This window comes from Neovison vison, chromosome 10, assembly GCF_020171115.1.
Source record: "Neovison vison isolate M4711 chromosome 10, ASM_NN_V1, whole genome shotgun sequence".
Taxonomy (NCBI): Eukaryota; Metazoa; Chordata; class Mammalia; order Carnivora; family Mustelidae; genus Neogale; species Neogale vison.
Genome location: NC_058100.1, coordinates 53,772,800 through 53,799,207, shown reverse-complemented (window position 1 = coordinate 53,799,207; position 26,408 = coordinate 53,772,800). Strand labels below are relative to the sequence as shown.

At 39.3% G+C, this 26,408-nt stretch overlaps 1 protein-coding gene and 1 pseudogene across 1 annotated transcript in view; both read left to right on the top strand.

The window, feature by feature from the left end:
• AXDND1 (axonemal dynein light chain domain containing 1) overlaps positions 1 to 26,408 on the top strand; it is a 112,300-nt gene that overhangs the window by 69,297 nt on the left and 16,595 nt on the right. The window contains exons 16-21 of the mRNA XM_044267314.1: positions 173 to 407; positions 3,858 to 4,059; positions 4,935 to 5,028; positions 10,595 to 10,794; positions 11,708 to 11,804; positions 24,566 to 24,676. Of these exons, the coding sequence (XP_044123249.1) occupies positions 173 to 407; positions 3,858 to 4,059; positions 4,935 to 5,028; positions 10,595 to 10,794; positions 11,708 to 11,804; positions 24,566 to 24,676 (939 nt within the window). The remainder of the gene's footprint in view (positions 1 to 172; positions 408 to 3,857; positions 4,060 to 4,934; positions 5,029 to 10,594; positions 10,795 to 11,707; positions 11,805 to 24,565; positions 24,677 to 26,408) is intronic.
• Positions 18,889 to 19,408, top strand: LOC122918638 (annotated as a pseudogene).

The following is a 26,408-nucleotide window of genomic DNA, read 5'->3' as shown; positions in this document are numbered from 1 at the left end:
AATAATAATAATCATTTTTCATGTCACATGAAAAAATTGTATGAACAAGTAATAATAGGGTATATAACTCTAAAATAATTGGCAGTCATTGAGAAATAAGGATCTTGGGTAGATTTTGATGAAATCATTAGTGAATAATAGTCTAATTTCCTCACCCCCTTTCATTCTCTAGGTGTTAACTGAAGATAAAGACAAGTATACTGGGTATTTGCTAGTGTCAAAATACGATTCTCTCAAGATTATTAAACATTTACAGGAAAACTGGACAGATATTGGGTTTGGGATATTGAATCGCCACAAAAGTATGGAGGGGGATATGCCACCAGAGCTACAGTACATGCAGGAAATTGTGAAAACCATAGGAAGACTCTATAAAGAATTTGAAATAAGAATAAATGGGGATAATGGTAAGAAAAAAACAATGACATGTTGTTTGACATTATAAAGCATTTTAATCATGATTATTATTTGTAATACAATTAATATTTAAAATCTAAATAATGTTACATACAGTTTTAAAAATCAAACAAGGGTGCCTGGGTGGCTCAGTTGGTTAAGTGGCTGCCTTCGGCTCAGGTCATGATTCCAGCGTCCTGGGATCGAGCCCCGCGTCGGACTCCCTGCTCAGCAGAGAGCCTGCTTCTCTCTCTCCCTCTGCCTGCTGCTCTGCTTACTTGTGTTCTCTATCTCTCTGTCAAATAAAGAAATGAAATCTTAAAAAAAAAAAAACAAAATAAAGTATTGAGCACTGCTTCTTTTCTTTTTTCTTTTCTTCTTCTTCTTTTTTTTAAATCAGAGAGAATGAGAGCACAAAGCAGGGGAAATGGCAGGCAGAGGGAGAAACAGGCTGGGATCAGGACTGGATCCCAGAACTCTGGGATTATGACCTGAGTTGAAGGCAACCATTAACCGGCTGAGCCACCCAGGTGTCCCTGAGCACTACTTTTTTTGAGAGATAATTCATATGCAGTACAATTTCCCATTTAAAGTATATAATTTGGGGGCACCTGGGTGGCTTAGTCACTTAAGCATCTGGCTTCAGCTCAAGTCATGATCCCAGGGTCCTGGGACCGAGCCCCAAGTCAGAATCCCTTGCTCAGTGGGAGTCTGCCTCTCCCTCAGTTTATGCTCTCTCTGTCTTTCAAATAAATAAACAAAACCTTTTAAAAAAGTATATAATTTGATGATTTTTAGTACATTCATGGACTTGTGCCACCATTATCACAGTTTTAAATACCGACCCCCAGTGTATGAGGGCTCTGATTTCTCCACATCCTTGCCATCACTTGTTGTCTGACTTTTGATTCTAGCCATATGAGTGGGTATGTAGTAGTATCTCATAATGGTTTTGATTCATGTTTTCCTGATGACTATTGATGTTGAGCATCTTTTTAAGGCTTATTAGCCATTTATATATCTTCTTTGGAGAAATGTCTATGCAGATCCTTTGTCCATGTTTTTTTGTTTGTTTGTTTTTTGTCTTTCTGTTACTGATTTGTTAGAGTTCTTTATATACTCTATATACAAGTGTTTTTTTCAGCTATATGAATTGTAAATATTTTCTCTTACTCCATGGGCTATTTTTTCATTTTTTGGATGGTGTCCTTTGCAGTCCAAAATTTTAAATTTTGATGAAGTCCAATTTACCTTTTTTTCTTTTTTTTTGTTTGTGCTTTCAGTGTCATATCTTTGAATCCTTTGCCAAATTGAAAGTCATGAAGCTTACCCTTATGTGTTCATCCAAGAGTTTTGTAGTTTTTGCTCTTATATTATGATATATGACCATTTTGAGTTAATTTTTGTATATAGTATGAAGTAAAGCCTTCTTTTGCATGTGGATATTCAGTTATCCCACTACCATTTGTTAGAAAGACCATGTTTTCCACATTTAATGATCTTGACACTCTTGTCAAAAATTAGTTGATCATGGATGTATGGGTTTATTTCTGGACTTTGAATTCTATTCCATTGATATGGATGTGTGTCCTTGTGCCAGTACCAGCCATCTTGATCACTTATAATAGATTACTGCCTGTTTCCTTCTAGGAGTTTTATGGTTTCAGGTCTTACATTTAGTCTTTAATCCATTTTGTGTTTATTTTTGTGTATGGTATAAGACAATGGTCCAGTTTCATTCTTTTGCATGCAGCTGTCCAGTTTTTCCAGTACCATTTATCAAAGAGATTGTCTTTTGTCAATCATATATACTTACCTCCTTTGTCATAGATTAATTGACCATATAAGTGTGGATATACTTTTTGGTTTTCTGTTCTGCTCACAGTTAATTTTTAAAATTCTTGCCGGATAATTTGGTACTATCTGGTTCTCCTATAGGTCTTTTTTTATTGTCTGTATTTTGTCTTGACTCATAAGAGTCAATTCTTTTCACATTCTTGACTGTTTCTGATTGATGTTGGACATTGTATGTGAGAAATCCTGGAGATAATCTGAGACTCTGAGTGATACTGTATTTCATGAGAATGATGACTTTATTCACTGTGTCATATGTTATGTAGGAATCCTTCTCAGCTAGGCTGCCTGGAGAGCTCACTTGGTAGAGCATGTGACTCTTGATCTCAGTGTCATGAGTTCAGGCCCATGTTGAGCAATGGAGCCTACTTAAAATTAAAAAAAAAAAAGGGAAAAAAAAAGAATAAGCAGTGAAATGTTAGGGCAATCCTGGTTCATTGCCTGGCACTGTTGTTCAACATAAAACTACTTCATTGGGAAAATGGAATCTTAATTATCTATGGCATCAGTAATATAGTTAGAGATAAGAAGCTAATAATTCCCATGAAAATATATAGCAGGAAGAGAAAAAAATGAAGTAGTAAATGGTTTAAAATAAATGAGGAAGTCAAAATGATGAATGAATAGTGAAATTATTGAATACTCATAAGAGATCAAAATTTCCTAATGAAGTAAAATATTTCATAATATTTCATTAAATTATTTCATAATATTTCATTAGTAAAATATTTCATTAGTAAAATATTTCATTAAGGACAAAAAAAGTTTAGTTTTTAACCATTTCTCTTTATAAATCTCTAAGATGGGAGCATTTCTTTTCTTTTTTTAAAGATTTTATTTATTTATTTGAGAGAGAGAGAGAGAAAGAAAGAACACAGAGGAAGAGTAGGAGGGAGAATGGGAAGAAGCAGACTCCTTGCTGAGCAGAGAGCCTGATGTGGGACTCGATTCCAGGACCCTGTGATCATGACCGGAGCCAAAAGCAGATGCATAACTGACTGAGCCACCCAGGTGCCCCTGAGATGGGAGCATATCATCTCTTATTTTGCCAATGAGTTAAGACTAAAGTATAGAGGTGATATTTTACCATGATTTCACAGTGAATTTGTCAAAGATTAGGATCCAGACTCAATCCTTGTTCAGACCAAAACAATAAGCTTTATGAAAACCTGAACAATGACCGAAAAAATGACTCAAGTGTTAAACCATTCTCATTTCTGTTATTAACTACCCTATGGTCACAAAGGAGCTGCTTATCATCATTGTCTTAACAGAATGACTGAGTGATTTAATGCCTGTTATAGAAAACTGTAATTTGTAGTTTCTGCATTTGGTTCTCTGCTGAGAAGACAAGAAACTTAAGAGTATAAACTGTGGTCAAAGAAACAACTAGTCCGAAAGTCAGAAAAGCACTGACTGCACTGTGTTTATTTACTGACCATTTGTTTAAGAACTACTCTTTGCAAGGTTCCCTGCTAGGCAAACTGTAGGGTAATAAAAAGATGAAAAGAAGATAAGGCCCTCCCCGTTGGTATTTTTGTAATTTATTATTGCAATGGTAGACTTATGAACGCTTTTTAAAGTTAGTACTTTCCTCACTTTTCTAGGTTTATCTAAAATTCTTTCAAGTTTGGTTAGTTCTCTAGACTTCTGTTCTTTCAAGTTGGTAAATGGCCTGCAGTTTCCTGAAATGCTTCATGAAGAATGGGAAAGACTTAATGGAAAAGTTAATGAAATGAAATCGCAGTTGGATACATCGATAAACATTATTGGTACTGTTCCTCAGTATATGGATGTGGATTCTGGCCCGTAAGTTCCCACAGCTTTCTTCTGGACAGAAGGGAATCCCCACTTCTCAGCTACATTTTCCCAGTATGTAGCCTCAGCAATAGGTAGCTGGGGTCATGTAAGAAGCCTTGGAAGTCTGGTGCCTCCCGGGAAGAAAGCCTTCCGACGGGTGAGGGAGGGAGTTCTGTGTTCTTGGCTGCAGCAGTCTGGGGTGGAGTTTTGCCTTACTGAGCTGAGAGGAGAGAGAGAGAGAGAGAGAGAGAGAGAGAGAGAGAAAATGAGAGAGAGAAGGCTTGTTTTAAATACCACAGGCCTTTAAGAAAATACCTTTCTTATTGAGTTTTCATAGATTGTCTTGAACACATGTTTCTTCAGTTGCTCTTTTGTCCTTAGGATGTTTCCAGAGGCTTTCAGTGTTTTGGTTTTGTTTTGTTTTTTAAGTAATTCTCACCAGCCTCACTTGGTGGGGGGGGGGGGTTGGGAGGGGTGCAGGGGGGGTGGCACGGATCAACTTTGCTCCTCACACTTTCATGTTGGAAATTGATCTCTTGAGAATTTCAAAATTGATTCTCTTCACTTTGTGGCCTCACTGCCTAGAAGTGAATGTAAAGGGAACGAGGGTGAGTTTTTATACTAGAGAGCTAGCACCGAACATAAGATTCACCTTGTTTAAAGTGCATAATGCCAGTTGCTACCTGCCCAGGGTTAGGAAGGCTGTGATAATGAGTAAGCCATTATACCAGGTAATTCAGGGCTTTCATTTCCCTTTCTCTGAATTCTCAAAGAGTTGTCAACACCAACATTTCTAGGCCCACCCAAATAAAAACTTTTCTTTTAGTTGATAGGCTTTTATACTCTATATCTTATATTTATTTTACTTGATTTTTTTCCTTCAGGGTACTTCAAGCACAAATATTTAACATGATTCAACAATGGCTTTTGAAGATAAGCAATGAAATTAACAATAGTAACATTGAACTTCAGCGCCATGTATGTACTTATAGGGGTTTGTGAAATTATATTTTGCTTTGCTGGGAGTTTTCTTCAAGGAGAGACTAGGTAATGACTATCCAACTGAAGCAGGAGGTTAGGAGGGCACACTGGGAACTTTTGTGATATTATTACTCAAATGATTTGCAGGGATTTTTTTTTTTAAGATTTTATTTATTCATTCGACATAGAGAGAGAGATCACAAGCAGGCAGAGAGGCAGACAGAGAGAGAGGAGCAAGCAGGCTCCCTGCTGTGCAGAGAGCCCAATGTGGGGCTCGATCCCAGGACCCTGAGATCATGACCTGAGCCGAAGGTAGAGGCTTAACCTACTGAGCCACCCAGGCGCCCCGATATGTAGGGATTTTTACTTTATTATTTTATTATTATTTTTTAAAAGATTATTTATTTATTTATTTGACAGAGAGAGAGATCACAAGTAGATGGAGACGGAGGCAGGCAGAGAGAGAGAGAGAGGGAAGCAGGCTCCCCGCTGAGCAGAGAGCCCGATGCGGGACTCGATCCCAGGACCCTGAGATCATGACCTGAGCCGAAGGCAGTGGCTTAACCCACTGAGCCACCCAGGCGCCCCTGTAGGGATTTTTAAATGTAGTATGTTCCTGCACTAGGAATGAAGTTTCAGAGATGATCAAAAGTTTCAAGTTCTAATTATTATCTTTACGCTTTACTCAGTATACTGATTTTTTTTCCTTAATAGTATTAGTCTGGAATGTGAACATTTTAAGTATTTATGTTGGTGTTCCTGCCTGGCTGAGGGATGACAGAAACATGATATTAGGAAGAAAGATAAGATGCCACCATATATATTAGTCTATCATTTTTAGGACAAATAGAATTCTTCTGCAATTCTGAAGAACTGAACCTGTGAACTTCTTTTCCTTTTTTTTTTTTTTTAAGATTTATTTATTTTAGAGATAGAGCATACACATGAGTTGGGGGAGGGGCAGAAGGAGAGGGAGAGAGAATCCCAAGCTGAATCCCCACTGAGCACAGAGCCAGATGTGGAGCTAGATCTCATGGCCCTGAACCATGACCTGAGCCAAAATCAAGAGCCAGGTGATCAACTGCTGAGCCACCCCAGTGCCCCTGAACCTGTGGACTTCTTAGCCAGCACAGCATGAAATAATAATTTCTAAATACATAGTTTACTGCATTTACTCCTACTGCCTAGTCTTAATTATAATCTAGATTCACACAGGAATCTCTTACTATAATTAAACAATATACAAATATTTGATCTTACAAAATTGGTAAAGGAACTTATTTCATTTAAATATTGCTTAAATTTGGGGCGCCTGGGTGGCTCAGTGGGTTAAATATTGCTTAAATTTGAAATTTAAGGAGTGCCTTGGTGGCTCAGTCAGTTAAGCAGGTGTCTTCAGCTCAGGGCATAATCCCAGGGTTCTGGGATGGACCCCTGTGACTGGCTTCCTGCTCAGTAAGGAGTTTGCTTCTCTCTCTTCCCACCCCCTCCATTCATGCTCTGTCTCTGTCTCTTTTGGTCTTTCTCTGTCTCTCAAATAAATAAAATTTTTTAAAAAAGGAATTTGAAAGGCAGAGACTGTGATGTTATATGGAAATGCTATTTATGAAGCATTACATTATATCAGTCTATGAATATATTGTAAATATATAACACCAAGAGTTGAGGCGCACATATGTAAAGACTGGAAGACTGAATCCAGGGGATCCCCAGACTTAGGAGAAATTTCTATGACTTGGAAGACAATCAAAATTAAGAAAAAGGGTAACAGAGTACTGTCGCATAATGAGACTTAATAAATACTTATTGAATGAAGAAAGAAAGAACATTCCAGCACTGTTGTCTTATGGTATTGCTACATTAATTCCTTCTTCGGTAAATAATTTACTATTAGGTATTTATCTCCATGGAATCATTTACTCAATTTTTTATATTATTGAATTCAATCTTTATAATAATACAGGCTTATTTAGAAAGTGCCTTAATATACCTCTATTTTAATACTACATTATGGTGTTATAGTGTGTAGAAACCTTGCAAGATTATCAATTCCCAAAGGAACTGTGTATATCCATATTAACTGCCATAACTATATAAAAATGAAAAAGTTTGCTTTTGTTCCACCCATCATTCATTTTCTTGATTCATTTTCTTACCTTCAGTTTTGTTTTGTTTTTTCCTTTATGTCATAAATTCCATCTACTCTGTGCTGCTTGATGGGCAAAAACACTGATCCTCAAACCCTGTCCACTATGTGTCTCAGCAAAAAGATCTTTGTCTTTTGTATATAACTTATGTGTATAACACACATGCAAACAGTGGAACAGGCTGAAGTAAAAAACACTTTAAGATAATTTTTAGTAAAATGTGAGAGAACAGCCTTCATAATTTTTTATAATCACAAGTTAATACTTAGTGGTAAAGTCATTTGAAGGTCAGCTTCAGCACTTGCTTTTAAAGACTGTCACTCTAAAATGATAGCTCACAAAGAAACATGAATCAAAACTGAAGAAGTGCATAATTGACTGTCTTTATTAAATAATAAGTCTCAGCCTTTAATTCCATGAGTGTTATGCAGAGGTTTCTATTAAATTGTGACTAGTTAAATTTTCCCTCTATCGTAATGTCAGTCAGTTGTTCTTGCTGACATTAGACGTTGGGGCACTTCTACATTTTAACAAAAGATTCTCAGCCAGATGAAACACTTTTAACTGTAAGATTTTAGAACAATTAGAAACTTATTTCCAGATTTTCAAGTATATAAATGAGAAAGTTTTAAAAAATGAGCTATGTGTCATTTTCAGCAGCAAAATCATACCAAGATAGAAATTCTTCTATCCATTTTCAAAATGACCTATCCATAACATAAATTTCTCTTACTCATTATTAAACATCACTTGTATTTTGAAGGGACAAATTAAATATGATTTAAAAAATCAGCTAGAAGGTGGTTAAGTAAGCTACTTGTCATCCCTGACAAGATTAGTAAATTTGGAGCAAGTCTTTTCATAAAAGAAAAAGCACTTAATTCATTAAAAATTCTCTTAGGATTTTGTATACAGATCAAGTAAACCTCTGGTTTATAATAAAACTTATCATATGTACTCTCTATCTAATTACAAAGAATGCTTTCATATCTTTGTGAAAGTGAAAGATATACTTTTGCGCTTAATTTGATTCTAATTTTTTTAAATTTGATTCTAATTTTAAATTCACCTATGAACTATTGCATGTCCTAGATTCTACCATTTAGTCTCTCCAATATAACTCTGAAATGAAGATAACATGTTTCTTTTTGTCTATTAGGAAGAGTTCAAGGATTGATTAATATTTTGTATAAGCACAAATGAGTAGTTTCTATGACAGTATAATCCAGGCCATTGATATAAGAAAGAACAGTTAGGAATTTATTTACTTTGAGAAGCAGAAGGGGCATAGCTTGTGAATGTGGGGGGGGAATATCTTTTAACTTGTAAAATGGATAACAATCTTTTTTAAACCATTCCTCAGGAAGAGTTGCCCTTTTCCTGATGTGTTAATTAAGGTGTAAAAATACATTCATCAACATTGCTTTAGGTCATTAATAATGTTTCCTCCTGAGGTGGGGGGCTTGTGTTTTACTATCAGATGGGCTACCAAGTTTGATTATTATTTATCGATTTAACAAACATCTATTAAGCACTTAATTCTTTGCCAAGTACTGTGTGTGGTTTTGAGTGATAAAATAATGGGCCATGTCTTAAAGAGATGCACTGGCTAATTGAGGTCACAGATGTGCAATCCGTTATAATAGGGGTGTACAAAGTACCATAGAAATTTGGGGAAAGGAGCAAATTAAAGCTAGGGGAAGTTAAAAAGACTTCTCAGAGTAGGTCATATTTAAGCCTAGAGAAGAGTACTGAGGAACTCCTCAACAGAGAAAGGGGAGGGAGCATGTGAAGAGGAGGGTATACTTGACGTTTGCATTTCATGAAGTTTTCTGCATTTGATTTCTGGGTCTCAAACTTGACCAGTTACTGCCCTTTGGGTCTCAGTATTTTCATACTCCTCAACCAAAAGAAAAACTCCAGAGTTCAGTTTATTAAGTAGCTAGTTTCAAACAACTTACTAAATATTTCTTTCCTAATAACTTAGTAACTGTTTGAAAAAGTAATACATGTTAAAACAATTAAACAAGGAGGCCATTAGACTGGGGTAGCTCTTGGGCCACTGGTAGCTTTATAAACATAAATATTTCTTTCCTAATAACTTAGTAACTGTTTGAAAAAGTAATACATGTTAAAACAGTTAAACAAGGAGGCCATTAGACTGGCTAGCTCTTGGGCCACTGGTAGCTTCTATAAACAAACCAAGGCCAGAGGAGCTCATGAAGAGCACTTGAACCTGAGAAAACAAAACTCAAGAACTAATTATAGGGGCGCCTGGGTGGCTCAGTGGGTTAAGCCGCTGCCTTCGGCTCAGGTCATGATCTCAGGGTCCTGGGATCGAGTCCCGCATCGGGCTCTCTGCTCAGCAGGGAGCCTGCTTTCTCCTCCCTCTCTCTCTCTCTCTCTCTCTCTCTCTGTCTGTCTGCCTCTCTGCCTACTTGTGATCTCTCTCTGTCAATAAATAATAAAATCTCTAAAAAAAAAAGAACTAATTATAAACAGTCAACTAGATTCTCTTAATTATGAAAAAATGAAACATAAGGACAACTATCATGATATCCAAATACCTGAATTTTCCCAAATAGGGCAAACATTTGTGTTATAATCAATTAAATAATTTCTTTTCTCTACTTTAGCATCTTCTCTATTAAAATGTTTATCCTGGCCCCAACCCGCAGAATGTCCCTAACCACTTTTTGGTTTTGATGCTGCCTGATTCTAATTGCTTATTCAAATAAGCTTTGTAAAATATAATGTTTTAATTTAACTTCTTAGATATACATACATTGAGAAAAAGAGAATCTTTTATTGTGTTTTCCTTTCATCAAAATCATTTATCAATGGAACATACATACTTGAACACTGTACCACTTTAACCTTGGAAATGGGTTGGACAGTACCACCCTCATTGCCTGTTGTACCTTGATTTTCCCAAAGTACTTTTTTTTTTTAACCACAAAACCATCAATAAAACCAGCTTTGCAAAGGTAAGAAGCCATCAAAAGTGGTACAGTGCATCTAATGTTGGAACTGCGATCTATGTCAAGTTCGTGCTGTGCTGATAGATGTCACATAACACTATCACGTCCCTCAAGAATTTAAATTCCCATGACATCCTTGAGGTTTGGCTGCAGAGCTCTTCAATGCCTTGGTACACGATTGGGGAACTGCGGCTTCCATAGGTTAATACCCTTGACCAAGCTAAAGAGGAGGAGGAGGGTAGTTTAATGGAGTTCGCAAAGTAAACAACAGAAACTAAGTTTACCCTAGCTGAGTAGTGATGATTTGATGTTGTTAAGAATGAGAGTGTTGTTTAAAGTTGGACACAGGTGTGATTTCTTTTTTTAAATTTGTATGGTTTTCACTGTTTGATTTATTTAAAATAAGTCATTTATATTATAATCATTTTTTAACAGATGGATGAATTGCATATATCTATGATCCAGTGGATGGTAAGCTTGTTGATTTTAATGGTGCCTGACTTCACTGACCAAAACACTCTCCCAAATTTGAGGGAGGAAAGTGCTGAGAAACATGATCTGGGAGTTGCAAAGTTGGAGCTAGACGCAATTGCACTGGCCAGAAGGTTGGCGCAATATTCCAGCTATTTGAACAGGTGAAACTCTCTGTTGTTTTATTATTGTCCTTTTGAAGATTAAATGTGACATAAAGTAGAGGAGATAAGGGTAGGGAGGTAGCAGTAGTGTTTTCCCAATGGCTTTCGAATTCCTTTGAACAGTGTTACCATAGGTAGGGTGGGAAGTATATGCTTATATTGGAGTGAGAATTAGTAAAAAGAAAGCCAAATTAAACAAAAAATGTCAATTTGTTTGCATTAAGATATATCTTGCATGTTTGCATATAATGGGGAGCATTTACGAAGAAGCTTGTACTTCCGGTGTCATTCCATACAAAACTGATTGTACACTTATATTTCACTAAATATGCTTGGTTTCATTGAACACCAACCGAAACATCTCTTTTTTTAAAAAAAAATATTTATTATCTATTTAACAGAGAGAGAGAGTGGGTAGAGGGAAAGGGAAAGGGAGAAACAAGCTGAGCGGCAAGCTCAATGCGGGGCTCCATCCCAGGACCTCGAGATCACAACCTGAGCTGAAGGCAGACACTTAACTAACAGAGCTATCCAGGTGCCCCCAAAACATCTCTTAAAAAATGTCAACTGAAAATTCCTTATATCTGAAAAAGTGGGAGATTCCTACCAAATACAGATGAGGTGTGAAAAATTGTAATTTATTTACTAGGAAGCATGTGTCACTAGGATTGTTTCAAATTCAGGAAGTAGCTGTTATGGTCTAGCCAAATTTCCGCTTCATTTCCATTCAATGTTACCAGTGGTCAAGAGTGAGGAAAAATGGGTGGGGGACAGATAAGGGTGAGAAACTGAGAAATTATTCTCAACAGATTAATTATTATGGTAAACTTCCACTGTATAGGGATTTGAAACACTTAGAAGAGGAACCAACATTAAATTGATCATGTTGTGTGTGTACTTTTTGTCCCCCCAGTTGTTGCAAAGGCATGGTAACAGCTATGGCCCTGAATAAGGCAGGTCACTTAGAAAAAAATCCTGCTAAGGAACTTCATGAGCTGAATGAGATGAAGGTAATAGCACTATCTTCCCTTTACTTTTGTTTGTTTTCAGTAAACTTCTTAGGTTGACTTGATTTACTAAAAACTACACGTATATAAAGTATATAGTCTGATAATTTCTGAATTATGGATACACCCACAAAACAGTTATGACGATTTAAAAAGAAAATACTTAACACACTCAGAGTTTCCTTGTGCCCCTTTATCATTTCTCCTTCCAGCCTCATTCCTTCCCCAGGCAATGTCTGATGCACTTTCTAATACCAAAGATTATTTTTAATTTTCTAGAATTTATATGAATAGAATTATACAGAATGTACACTTTTTTGGTCTGACTTCTTTGAGGAGTCATAATTTCTTTTGAGATTCATACACATTGTTGCTTTTGTTAAAAGTTCATGCATTTTAGTGCTAAGTAGTATTTCCATGTGTGGATGTACACTGTCCATTCTATACATTCTCTATTGATGGGCATTTGAATTGTTGCTGTTTTGATTATAGCAAAGTTCCAATGCATATTCACATACAGATGCATTGCTTTCATTTCTCTTGAGCAGATATCTAGGAATGGAATGTCTAAGGTAGTTGAAACATTGTACACTCCCCCCAGTGTGTAGGAATGTGGCAGTTGCTTCACTTCCTCTCAACACTTGATATGGTCTGTCATCTGCGGTGGATACTATTCTGGACATTCTGTTGTGTTCTGTTAATGAGACTGTCTTGAGACTATTTATTAACAGTCTCAGACTGCAGTTGTACACTTTTGAAATCCAGTAGTGTATCCTCCAAATTTGTTTTTTTTTCCCTCAAAGATTTTATTTATTTGAGAGAGTGAGAGAGAGAGAGCGAGAGAGCAGGAGCGGGGGAAAGAGCAGAGGGATAGGAAGAAGCAGGCTTCCTGCTGAGTAGGGAGCCCTACATGGGGCTTGGTCCCAGGATTCCAGGATCATGACCTGAGCCAAAGGCAGATGCTTTACTGCCTGAGCCCCTCAGGTGTCCTTGTCGTTCTTTTTCAGGACTGAGCAGACCATTCTAGGTCTTTTGCTTTCTATATATGAAATTTTTAAAATTAGCTTAGCAATTCCTCCAAAAAGCCCTGTTGGGATTTTGATTGTGATTATATCTTATTCATTGATCAATTTGTGAAGAATTGACATACTGACGATATTCAGTCTTTGAATCTCTGAAGATGGTTATCTCTCCATTGATTGAAGTCCTTTATTTCTTTTGACAAATTTTTATTGTATATAGGTTTTCCACAATAGTTTGTAGAGTATAGGCATTACACATCTTTTTAAAAAAGATTTTATTTATTTATATGAGAGCACACATGAGGGAGAGAGTGAGAGCACAAGAGATGGGGAAGAGTTGAGGGAGAAGTAGGCACCCCACCCAGCAGGAAGCCCTACATGGGCCTTGATCCCAGGATTCCAGGATCATGACCTGAGCGGAAGGCAGACACTTAACCAGCTGAGACATTCTGGCGCTGACATCTTTTGTCAGACTTATCCCTACATAATTTCATATTTTGGTACTATTATAAGTGTTTCATTTTTTTTTTTTAGTAAGTGGTTCATTTGTAATTTCAATTTCTGATTATTTATTGATTATATATAGAATTATAATTGATTTAAAAAATATATTGATTTCAGGGGTGCCTATGTGACTCAGTCGTTAAGCATCTGCCTTTGGCTCAGGTCGTGATCCCAGGGTCCTAGGATGGAGCCCTGCATTGGGTTCCCTGCTCAGCGGGGAGCCTGCTGTTCCCTCGCCCACTCCCCCTGTTTGTGTTCTCTTTCTTGGTGTCTCTCTCTCTCTCTTTCTGTCAAATAAATAAATCAAAATCTTTTAAAAAATGAAAAATAAAAAAAAATGTACACTGACCTTGCTGAACTTATTTTTTTAAGCAGTTTTTTTTCCCATTTAGGATCTTTAGACTTTTCTTTATATACAGTCACGGCATCTGAAGATAGGAGCAGTCTTCTCTCTTCCTTTCCAATCTGTGTGCCTTTTTTATTTTATTTTGTTTTAAGATTTTATTTATTTATTTGACAGAGAGAGATCACAGGTAGGCAGAGAGGCAGGCAGAGAGAGAGGAAGGGAAGCAGACCCCCTGCTGAGCAGAGAGCCCGATGCCGGACTCAATCCCAGGACCCTGAGATCATGACCTGAGCCGAAGGCAGCGGCTTAACCCACTGAGCCACCCAGGTGCCCCTGTGTGCCTTTTATTTAGTTTCCTTGACTTTTGGACTACCTAGACTCTCCAGTACCAGGTTGAATAAAAGTGGTAAAAGCTGATATCTTTACCTTGTTTGTCTTAGGTGAAAAGTATTTATTCTGTCATCTTTAAATAGAACTGTGGCTGTAGGTGTTTCACAGATGTCCTTTATCAGCTTAAGGAAGTTCCTTTTTAGTCCATATTTGCTGAAAAAACTTCTTAAAGATATTTATTTATTAATTTGAGAGAGAGTGAGAGGAAGAGAGAGCCAGCATGTGAACAAGGGCAAGGAAGAGCATAGGGAGTGAGAGAGGGAGGGGAAAGAATCCCAAGCCAACTCTGTGCTGAGCACAGAGCTTGATGTGGGGCTGGAGCTCATGATCCTGCGATCATGACCTGAGCCAAAACCAAGAGTCTAACACATAACCGACTGAGCCACCCAGGCACCCCTGAAAAAGCTTTTTAAAGTCAAAGATAAATTTTTTTTAAAGATTTTTATTTATTTATTTGACAGAGATCACAAGTAGGCAGAGACGCAGGCAGAGAGAGAGGAAGGGAAGCAGGCTCCCTGCTGAGCAGAGAGCCCAACATGGGGCTCGATCCCAGGACCCTGAGATCATGACCTGAGTCAAAGGCAGAGGCTTAACCCACTGAGCCACCCAGGTGCCCCCAAAGATAAATTTTTTAATTTTTCAAATCCTTTTTTGCATTGAATGAGATGGTCATATGAATTGTGTTTTTTACTTTTCTAATATGGTGAATTCCAGTAGTCCCCCCTTATCACAGTTCCACTTTCCACCTTTTCAGTTATGCACTGCCAACACAGTCCAGCCCAGTGGGCGATCTTTGTTCTGATGTAGCATCACAAGGTCAATAACAGCTTCATGCTAGGTCACGCTGCCTAGGTCATTCACCTCACTTCACCTCATCATATCATATCATTATAAGAAGGGTGAGTACAGTACAGTAAGACATTTAGAGAGTGAGCGAGCACATTAACATACTTTTATTACAGTATATTGTTATAATTATTCTATTTTATAGTTTGTTATTAATCTCTAACTGGGTCCTTTATCATACATATGTACATAAAGGAAAAAGCATAGTTTATATAGGGTTTGGTACTATATGTGGTTTGGTTTTGGGCACCTGCTGGGGGTCTTGGAACATAGTCCCCATGGAGAAGGGGGCAACTGCTGTACCTTGATTGATTTTTGAATTGAACATTAAGCCAACCTTGCATCCCTAGGATAAACCCCACCTGATCATGATGTATTATCTTTTTTATATGTTGCAAAATTGAGTTTGTAGTTTTGTTTATAATCTTTGCATTGACGTTCATGAGTGATATTGATTATGTGGTCTTGTTTTCTAATGCCTTTGTTTGGTTTTAATATCAGGGTAATGCTGGCCTCTTAGAATGAGACTTCTATTTTCTGGAACAATTTGTTGTAGAACTATCAATTGTTGTTTCCTTAGATGTGTGGTAGAATTAATCAGTGAAGCCATCTAGGTTCTGTGGGAAGGTTGTAAATTACAAAAATGAGCTACTCTGATAAAAGGCTATCTAATTTCTTCAATAGATTCAAGGAAATATCTTTATTAGATACAAGGCTATGATCTTTTACTTCTTGAGTATGCTCAGTGGCTTTGGTTTTATAAGGAATTTGTGATTTCATCTCAATTGTTTAGTTCATTGACACAGTTGTTCATATTATTGTCCTATTAGCCTTTTAATAATGATAGGATGTGCACACACTCCTTCCTATTATTGAAAATTTGTGCCTTCTCTCTCTGTCCTCATCATTCTACAAAAAGAGTTACCATTTTTCTTACTCTCAAAAACCAGCTTTTGGTCTCATCGATTTTCTCTATTTTTCTGTTTCCTACTTCCTTAATTTCAGTCTGGCCTTTTTTATTTCCTTTTTTTCTACTTCTTTAGATTTAATTTTCTCTTTCTTTTCTAGTTTCATAAGGTACAGCTGAGATTAGGCTTTCAGACCTGTTCACAGTGAGTGGAGTGGATAAATATATGATGGTATATAAGGACTGGCATATAAAGTACAGGTGGTTCCTCTTTTCTGGCCTGTGTGATGTTTAGATGACTGTTCTTATTAAATTTTACATAAGTATTTTATGTCATATATAGGATAGGTCTCACTGTTGTTGTTGTTGTTGTTTTAAGATTTTATTTATTTATTTGACAGAGAGAGAGATCACAAGTAGGTAGAGAGGCAGGCAGAGAGAGAGAGAGAAAGAGAGAGAAGCAGGCTTCCCGCTGAGCAGAGAGCCCGATATGGGGCTCGATCCCAGGACCCTGAGACCATGACCTGAGCCGAAAGCAGAGGCTTAACCCATTGAGCCACCCAGGTGCCCCGGTTTCACTGTTTTTAAAAACTAGGCTGTAAAATATTTTATGTGCACTATCTTACTAATTTCAAAATCTCTAGGAGATGGAGACTTTTCTAGGAAAATATAAATTAAGTAAAATTAACTTTAGATGGGTAAAATTGGCCAATTTTCAGAGAGGAAGTGAATGCATTGATTAAAAACAGAAAACAAAAAAATACTAAAAATTTTCTCTGTACTCCACAGACAAGTGTTTTCAGACTTTCAAGAATCAGGTAATCCCTATTCTATATAAACAACTTAAGGGCATAGATAATGACCAAAAATTTTCCCATTTTATTTCATATAGCAGTCAAGTCTCTAAGCCTTTAAAAAAAGTTCTAGGGCACCTGGGTGGCTCAGTGAGTTAAGCCTCTGCCTTTGGCTCGGTCATGATCTCAGGGTCCTGGGATCGAGCCCCACATTGGGCTCTCTGCTCATCAGGGAGCCTGGTTCCTCCTCTCTCTCTCGGCCTGCCTCTCTGCCTGTTTATGATCTCTGTCAAATAAATAAATAAAATCTTCTTAAAAAAAAGTTCTAATAAATATAGGGGAAACAAACCTCATAAATATAGTTGTTAAATCCAAATTTTAAAATACCAAATTTTCATTCAGTAGAAAACTAAAATAATAAAACACTGAATAATTAAGGTACATGTCAGGGGAGTAAGAATATTTTATTACTTGAATGTGGTTACAGATAGATTTCACTTTTCATCTAGGAATTAATGTCTCAGTTTTACTTTTGGTTTTGGGAAGGCCTCTGTTTTTTCACAACAGACTAATGTGCCCCTGAACTGAACAGTTGTTTGGAGTTTACAGCCCTCACTGCATTTAGAAATGTGCTCACATCCGTTCAGGCCTGCTACACCTAGTTTTGCTGCTACCCACCCCAAGATGTGGAGGTGCTCCTGGTTTGGGGAACTGGATCCAGTTGGGGTCCAGATGGGGTCAGACTCACTGGCCTGTTCTACAGTGTGCGTTAGCTCTCATTTGCTTAAACATGGGTAGAGCCCTGTGAGGTAAGATCATATTTCCGGCTCAGGCAATTTCAGAATGAGGATTTCAGGGTGCTCTGAGGCTTACCTCCCCATTAAAGTTAAGTCTATAACAATGTGGGGGGGGTTGTAGCTGTGAAGGGCCTTTCCTGAGGGTACTTTGGGGGACCTATATAAAACCACCCATATTAGGAAATTTTGTGAAATCTTCATGCAAGGGATGGAGCCTGCTCTACCCCAGGCCATGACTGGAGGTCCATGACCTGACCACCTCTTTGAGAACCTACACTTTCCACCAGGCTACTTATGTCTTTCATTAAGCTCTTCCCCACTCACTGAAACTTCTTTGGCAATTTCAGATTAATAAACCAGGGAAGTATTAATCAGGGGAGGCTGAGAATCTTCTCTCCTACCAGAAGTAAGACTAACCGATCTCATACTTGGCTTTTTTCCTACCAAAGGCATATGCCTCCCTCTCTAAGCCTGAGACTGAAGGCTTTCAAGGGTATATAAAACTAGTTCATAGCTTAGGGTGTCTGGGTAGCTCAGTCAGCTGAGCATCCGACTCTTGATTTTGTCTCAGGTCATGATCTCAGGGTCGTGAGATGGAGCCCTGCATCAGGCTCCTTACTTAGCACAGAATCTGCTTGAGATTCTCGCTCTCTGCCCCTCCCCCTGCTCCTGGTCTCTCTCCTGCTCTCTCTCTCTATAAATGGATAGACAGATAGATAGAAAGATAAATATTCAAGACAAAAAACTAGATTAGGGCTTAGCAGACCCCATTGCCCTGGAAGTGCCTCAGTACTCTATAAAAAATGGAATGCTTAGTTTCCCTCATCTCCTGGGCACCCTGTCTGGTACATGAATTTTTCTTTTTTAAAGATTATTTATTCATTTATTTGACACAGAAAGAGAAAGATCACAAGTAGGCAGAGACACAGGCAGAGAGAGAGGAAGGGAAGCAGGCTCCCTGCCAAGCAGAGAGCCCGACACGGGGCTCGATCCCAGCACCCTGGGATCATGACCCGAGCCAAAGGCAGAGGCCTTAACCCACTGAGCCACCCAGGCACCCCTGGTACATGAATTTTTATTGCATCCGGCTCAGGGACTCCTGTGGCCTCATCCGGATCCCGCATCATGTAGAGTGGAAGATGGTCCCCCAGAGAAGCCTTGTCTAACGTGGGTACGCTGTGATGCTGTGTGGCTTGTGCCATTCTCCAACCGCATTCCACCACTGGAAGAATAACATCTTGCCAACCTACTGCAGTGATGATATAGTTATAGTTTCCCACAATGTAATATTTCTTGGGCTCCTTTCCAGTAAATGAGATTTGCCTAATACTGGACAGATTCTGGAGTGGGAATCCTCTTAAGTAAGCATCTTTTGGAGGAAGCATGGGCACGGAGGCAGCTGGGGATGCCGAGCCCGGGGCTGGCGCCGCTGCCTAGGGCGCCCCGTGGGCTCCGTGGGGGCACAGCCCAGTGCTGCGCAGATGGCCGTCCTTCCGCTGCCCACGCTCGCCCTTGTGATCCTCCTCTTTGTGTCCACCGCTCTCAGGTGCCAGGAGCAGGCCCAGACCACCTACTGGCGGGCCACCCTGAAGACCATCCAGAACGGTGTTCACAAGATAGACATGTAACTGAACGCCGCTTGGGACCTTCTGGGAGGTGAGGATGGGCTCTGCCAGTACAAGTGCAATGAGGGGTCTAAGCCTTTCCCAGGTTACGGTTATAACCACTCTCCGCCGAATGGATGTGGCTCTCCACTGTTCGGTGTTCACCTTCCCTGACAAAGTGCTGTAACCAACACGGCAGGTGCTATGAGACCCACAGCAAAAGCAAGAACGACTTGCTTGCTTGCAATGAGGCATTCCAGTCTTCCCTAAGATCCGCCGGGATGTGCAGAAGTCACCAGGATTGGCTCAGCGCATTCAGGCCTGTGAAACCACAGCAGAGCTCTTGTTCAACGGTGTTATGCACTTAGGCTGTAAACCTTACCCAGACAGCCAATGAGTTACACGTAGGTGTCGCTGCGAAGAAAAATATGATCTTTAAAGAATATGCTGACAGTTGGTAACAGCAGATAAGGACAGAAGAGTATAGCCTTTGACAAAAACTACTGTTTTTTTTTCCCAATTTATTTATTTTCAGAAAAACAGTATTCATTATTTTTTCACCACACCCAGTGCTCCATGCAAGCTGTGCCCTCTATAATACCCACCACCTGGTACCCCAACCTCCCACCCCCCCGCCACTTCAAACCCCTCAGACTGTTTTTCAGAGTCCATAGTCTCTCATGGTTCACCTCCCCTTCCAATTTACCCAAATTCCCTACTACTCTCTAACGCCCCTTGTCCTCCATGCTATTGGTTATGCTCCAAAAATGAGTGAAACCATATGATAATTGACTCTCTCTGCTTGACTGATTTCACTCAGCATAATCTCTTCCAGTCCTGTCCATGTTGCTACAAAAGTTGGATATTCGTGCACAATTCTGATCTCAGGCTGATTTCATGGGTGATCGGAGTTCTTTGGTAGGTAATCAGCTCACTTTGGGGTACCAGCTGAAAAGACGCTTCTTCCTAGTACCCCGCCATCTTGTCCCCCCCAAAACTACTGTTTTTACCGCATAAAGCTGCCTTATTTTTGTGAGAGGAATATTTTAAGACTTTATTTTGGCACTAAAACTACAAACTAGAGGGAAAAAAGTGGGGGAGGTGATCTTCCTGGATGTTGCTGCCTGATTGTACCTAATTGCCTTGACCAATCTCAGAAAAGGTGCATGTTAAGGGGAGAATATTTTAAAAGAAGGAGTCTGTAACTCAGTTTTCACAACTGTACTTACCAAAACACTGAGGTCAAAATATAAAATTGATTACAAGGTGTGTTGAACATAATCTTATTTGGAAATACGGGAAAATCTTCACTTCGAAGTATACATTTATTATAAAATTTTAAATATACATTTATTCCTGGAAAAAAAAAGTAAGCATCTTTTGGATTTTGATCACTTTTATTGATGGTTGTGAATCAATTCTTCCATCATAGCTTCCCAGATAAATTACTTCTTTAAGAAGTCTTGGGGATTATTTAGTTTCCCAAGACCATTGAGATTGTCCAGGGGTTAATGATTCTATTTGCTTACCATCTGATCTTGGCGTATCTCGATCCAGTCTGATTCTTTTTTTTTTTTTTAAGATTTTATTCATTTATTTGACAGAGAGAGATCACAAGTAGGCAGAGAGGCAGGCAGAGAGAGAGAGGAGGAAGCAGGCTCCCCGCTGAGCAGAGAGCCCGATGCGGGACTCAATCCCAGGACCCTGAGATCATGACCCGAGCCGAAGGCAGCGGTTTAACCCACTGAGCTACCCAGGCGCCCCCAGTCTGATTCTTAATAACTCTATTACCACCTTAGTCTCTTTATTAGTATCTTATAAAAGACTATCTCTTTTAGGGACGCCTGGGTGGCTCAGTTGGTTAAGCAGCTGCCTTCGGCTCGGGTCATGATCCCAGTGTCCTGGGATCGAGTCCCACATCGGGCTCCTTGCTCGGCAGGGAGCCTGCTTCTCCCTCTGCCTCTGCCTGCCTCTCTGTCTGCCTGTGCTCACACTCTCTCCCTCTCTCTCTGACAAATAAATAAATAAAATCTTAAAAAAAAAAAAGACTATCTCTTTTAACCTTTTTTTTCCTCCTGCTTTTGATCCACAGCAATAGGCTTAACATTTAGCACCATCCCTTGATTTCTAAATTCTTCTTTAGCCCAGATGTGAATTTTAGTGCTTTTACTTTACACCAGAAGCATTTATTGACACAGCTCTGAATTAGACTTTATCAGAATTAAATAAGAATATTGATGGAAAGAGATCTGTATGTTTTGATTAATAACCAAACTATCTGGTCTAGAGCTGGTCAAAGGTGATGTTGAAGGTTTTGAAGGAAAACTTGCTTAACTCCACAGATTAAAGTAATACTTCCTTCAAAAGATTCCTACTGATTTTTTTTTACCCCCATCAGAAGTCCGATGGTAGTATTTTCAATATCTCAGAAGTTTATGAGAAAATGACTAGGAACTGGTTCACAGTAGGCAAATTCAACTAGAGAATAGTTTATTTCTTATGAATGATGAATTAACTCTGAGGAAATAAGATTTCAAAACTATTGTTACTATTTTCTTTTTTTTTAAGATTTATTTATTTATCCATTTGACAGAGAGAGAGAGAGAGAGAGAGAGATCACAAGTAGGCAGAGAGGCAGGCAGAGAGAGAGAGGAAGGGAAGCAGGCTCCCTGCTGAGCAGAGAGCCTGATGCGGGGACCCTGAGATCATGACCTGAGCCGAAGGCAGTGGCCTAACCCACTGAGCCACCCAGGCGCCCCTTGTTACTATTTTCAAAATTAACTAATTCTTTGTTCTAGATACAATAAAGTTAAATAATACATGCTTCAATTTTGTAGCTGGAAAGATCCTTAGGGGCAGTATTGTGCTGGAGATTCACAATGGCAAGCAGGAGCTGACTGTAAAACGCATCCCTGGCTCCACATTCACTGAGAACATACTGAATCATTGAAATTGAACCATTGAAATTGCCTTGGTGGGATATATATGGCATGGAAATCAATAAATGCTACAAATTAGGACTCCTTGCCCCACAAGATGGTTTTCACCAGTTCCCCACTGCATAAGGGTCACCTAGAGTAAACCAACAAACTTATTTTTCCTTTAAGATTTTATTTATTTATTTGACAGAGAGACCACAAGCAGGGGGTGCAGCAGGCAGAGGGAGAGAGAGAAGCAGGCATCCTGCCGAGTGTGGAGCCTGATGGGCAGTTTGATCCCAGGACCCTGGGATCATGACCTGAGCTGAAGGCAAACACTTAACTGACTGAACCACCCAGGCGCCCCCAACCTCATTTGTTTTTAATAGATAGAAAACTTTTAAGGATTTACTCAAGAAGTCAAACATTAGATGAACTTAGAACTAGAACCCAATAGTTTCACATCCCTTGTTTGGTCCTCTTTCTGATGTACAATAAGACATTATCCTAACCCTTGAATCCAGAATTGAAATTTATCAGTGTCATTAATGAAGCTGTGTTAAACTTACTGTACCCCCATAGGCTTCAGTTTCCTTATCTAGAATATAAGGTTATAGATTCGATTTCTAAAATTTTTTGACTTTGGCATTTCATAATAATCCCACAATTAGAATTGGATCTAATAATAAGAAAAATAGAAGACATACTAGAGTTCTTCCTGGTTGATTTCAGGAACCTAAAGTGGGTCATTATTTCATCACACAATACAGTTTTTTGATGCTTAAAGTGACCATATCTCCATCCCCAGAGAAGATAATGTTTCCTGGTTTACTCTGCTGCTATTCAATAATAAAGAATAACATCTCTTTTAAATATTAAGGCCAGATCTTAGCTGTTAAGAGATCTTGGTTAAGTGAATGTAGTATTATTATACACTTTAGGTGAATGAGACCTGTTGTAGATCTCTCCTGTATCACAGCAGATGAGGGGTGAACACCTTTTCCAAAACAGTGCTGCTGCTGCTTTTTTTTAAAAAAATAGGCTCCCGGGGCGCCTGGGTGGCTCAGTGGGTTAAGCCGCTGCCTTCGGCTCAGGTCATGATCCCAGGATCCTGGGATCAAGTCCCGCATCGGGCTCTCTGCTGAGCAGAGTGAGCCTGCTTTCCTCTCTCTCTCTCTCTCTGCCTGCCTCTCTGCCTACTTGTGATCTCTCTCTGTCAAATAAATAAATAAAATCTAAAAAAAAAAATAGGCTCCCCCCCCCAAAAAAATGCTCCACGCAGAGCCCAGTGTGGGGCTTGAACTCATGATCCTGAGATCAAGACCTGAGCTGAGATCACGAGTCAGACACTTAACTGACTAAGGCACCCAGGCACTGCCCCCCAAACAGTGCTTCCGATCTGTATTTATTCATTTTAATGGGGGCTGGGGAGTTTTTTAGTAGTTAAAAGTCCATACCACCTGGATTAGAGCCCAAATGCTATCCTTAACTATAAATATGACCTTGGGCAAGATGTCCAACTGCTCTGTTCTTCAGTTTTTTCATCTAAAAAATGAGAATAATAGTAGTACATAGTTCCATTCTCATCACAAGAAAAAAGTTTGTAACTTTATATTAACTAGACTTTATTAGTGATCATGTTGCCATATATACAAGTATTGAATCATTATGCTATTCACCTGATATTAATGTTATTTCTTTTGTGTGTGTGTGTTTTGGAGTTATCCATTTTTTAAAATTTAAAATTTAAAAATAATTTTTAATTCAATTCCAGTTAACATAGAATGTTATAGGGTGCCAGGGTGGCTCAGTGGGTTAAAGCCTCTGCCTTCTGCTCAGGTCATGATCCTGGGGTCCTGGGATCAAGCCCCACATCAGGCTCTCTGCTCAGCAAGGAGCCTGCTTCCTCCTCTCTCTCCTCTCTCTCTGCCTGCCTCCCTGCCTACTTGTGATCTCTGTCTGTCAAGTAAATAAATAAAATCTTTAAAAAAATACAATGTTATAATTCGTTTCGGGTATACAATATAGTGATTCAACAATTCTATACGACACCCTGTGCTCATCACGACAAGTGCCCTCCTGAATCCCCATCACCTATTTCACCCAGTCCCCCCACCCACCTCCCCCTAGTAACCACAAGTTTGTTCTCAATATAATGTTATTTCAGTTATACCTCATAAAAATCATAGCCCGTATTTCATACTGAAGATAAAATGAGTTAATATTACACATGCTTACAGCAGAATCTGTCATATAATTAATGCCATGTAAATGTGGGCTATTTTTATTGTTACTGTTACATAATCCCAGTTGACCTGGTTGGTTGCAAACCATTTTTTGGGACAGACCGTTTGCCCAGAGTAAATCCAGCGATCTTTCTTCACCTTGTTTTATGGCACTTCACTGCTCCTTGTCCCAGTACCACCCAGATCTCAAACACTGGATAAGAGAAGATGTGATTTCGGGTCTGTATACACAGAGAAACATTTCCGCCCAAATCTTCAAACTGAAGTGATAACAAGTTAATTGAATGGAGTTTTATTTAGAAGAGATGTACTTGGCAGCTCCGCAATGGACGTGAGTTGGTATAGTCTGACTTTTTTTCCACTTAATAATTATCTTTTCTCTTTTCTCAGAAAGAATGTTATGGGTGGATCACCACATGTTCTCACCTCCTTTCTGGGATCAAAGGCAAAAAAGTAACGTTACTGACAAGGGAAGAAAAAGAACATCTATTTGGAGAAGAGGTATTTTTTTTTTTTAAAGATTTTATTTATTTATTTGAGAGAGAGAGAGACAGTGAGAGAGAGCATGAGCGAGGAGAAGGTCAGAGAGCGAAGCAGACTCCCCCATGGAGCTGGGAGCCTGATGTGGGACTCGATCCCGGGACTCCGGGATCACGCCCTGAGCCGAAGGCAGTCGTCCAACCAACTGAGCCACCCAGGCGTCCCGGAGAAGAGGTATTTGCCATGTGTTGGCACTGATCATTATTCAGGTTCTTCCTATATTTGTTGTCCCCCTGTGTTTCAGTAGATAAGGATTCAGTGACTTCTTCCAATCAGTGTTCTAAGTCCTCATTTATTTACTCTGCCAGAAGAGAATTTTGCCCCTGGCTAAAAGCATTGGCTGTTCTCCCTTCTAAGGGAGAGAATCTCTCCTCGCTTTCTTAGAGCACAATTTTGTTCCATCCTTCATGAAGGGAAGGATGGCCTTCCAAGGGGGAGCTGCCTGCCGCTTCCTGAGGCATGCCTTCAGACTGGTTGGCTGCACACACTTCCTCCTCCCCTCCAGGCTCCGTCTTCCTATTTAAGGTTATTTTTTCCTTTGAGCACCTAATCCCACCCCACTGTCCTCTCTCTTTTGTATCTTTTTTTTTAAATAGATTTTATTTATTTATTTGACAGACAGAGATCACATGTAGGCAGAGAGGCAGGAAGAGAGGGGAGGAAGCAGGCTCCCCGCTGAGCAGAGAGCCCAATGCGGGGCTCGATCCCAGGACCCTGGGATCATGACCTGAGCCAAAGGCAGAGGCTTTAACCCACTGAGCCACCCAGGCGCCCCTCTTTTGTATCTTTTTAACATCTTCCTCTCTAGTAGTTCCATTGTATATGTATAAATAATCCAATATATAAACAATAAGCATGGCCATTGCCTTCATTCTAAAAGATACATCCCTTGAGCATATCTTTTTTTTCCTACTACTTAATCTTCTCCTTCCTATCAGAATCATTTCTCTTAAAACTCTGAAACTATCGCAAGGTGCTGTAATGACACCTTATTGTCAGATCCAACGAACCCCAATGCCATATTTAGCCCGACTTTTCCGTATTTAGCATTAGACCCCGTTGACTAGTCATTCACTTCTTTTGTAATGTCTCCTCACAAGACAAGTTTTTTCTCCTACTTCTTTATTTCTTTTCAGTCTCCTTTTGGTCTTCCTCCAACTGCCTGCCTCTTAAATGTTGACATTCTGTCTTTCACTTGCTTTCACTTTTCGTTCTACACCCCACACCTGACTGTGCTAATGCTGTGGTATTAACTACCTCCTGTTTACTGAGGATTCAAAATTAATGAATATCCTGTACTTTGTGGCTGTCTCAAATGCTTAGCTTTACTTCAGCGTGTTTGAAGGAGTTGGTTTCCAGGAAAGACTTCAGAAGCCCACATTGCTATCAGAGCTGGGAACGGTAGAGGAGAGAGGGGATGGCGTCTCTGTCAGAGCTCCAGGGTCTGCCAGGGAGGGTTCTACCTACACATATGTGGGACTTTCATCTTACATTTGAATACTAAAGAAACACCATCTTTCTAAATTATACATCTTGGGCACCTGAGTGGCTCAGTGGGTTAAGCCTCTGCCTTCAGCTCAGGTCATGATCTCAGGGTCCTGGAATTGAGTCCCGCATCAGGCTCTCTGCTCAGCAGGGAGCCTGCTTCTTACTCTCTTTCTTTGGGCCTGCATCTCTCCCTACGTGTGATCTC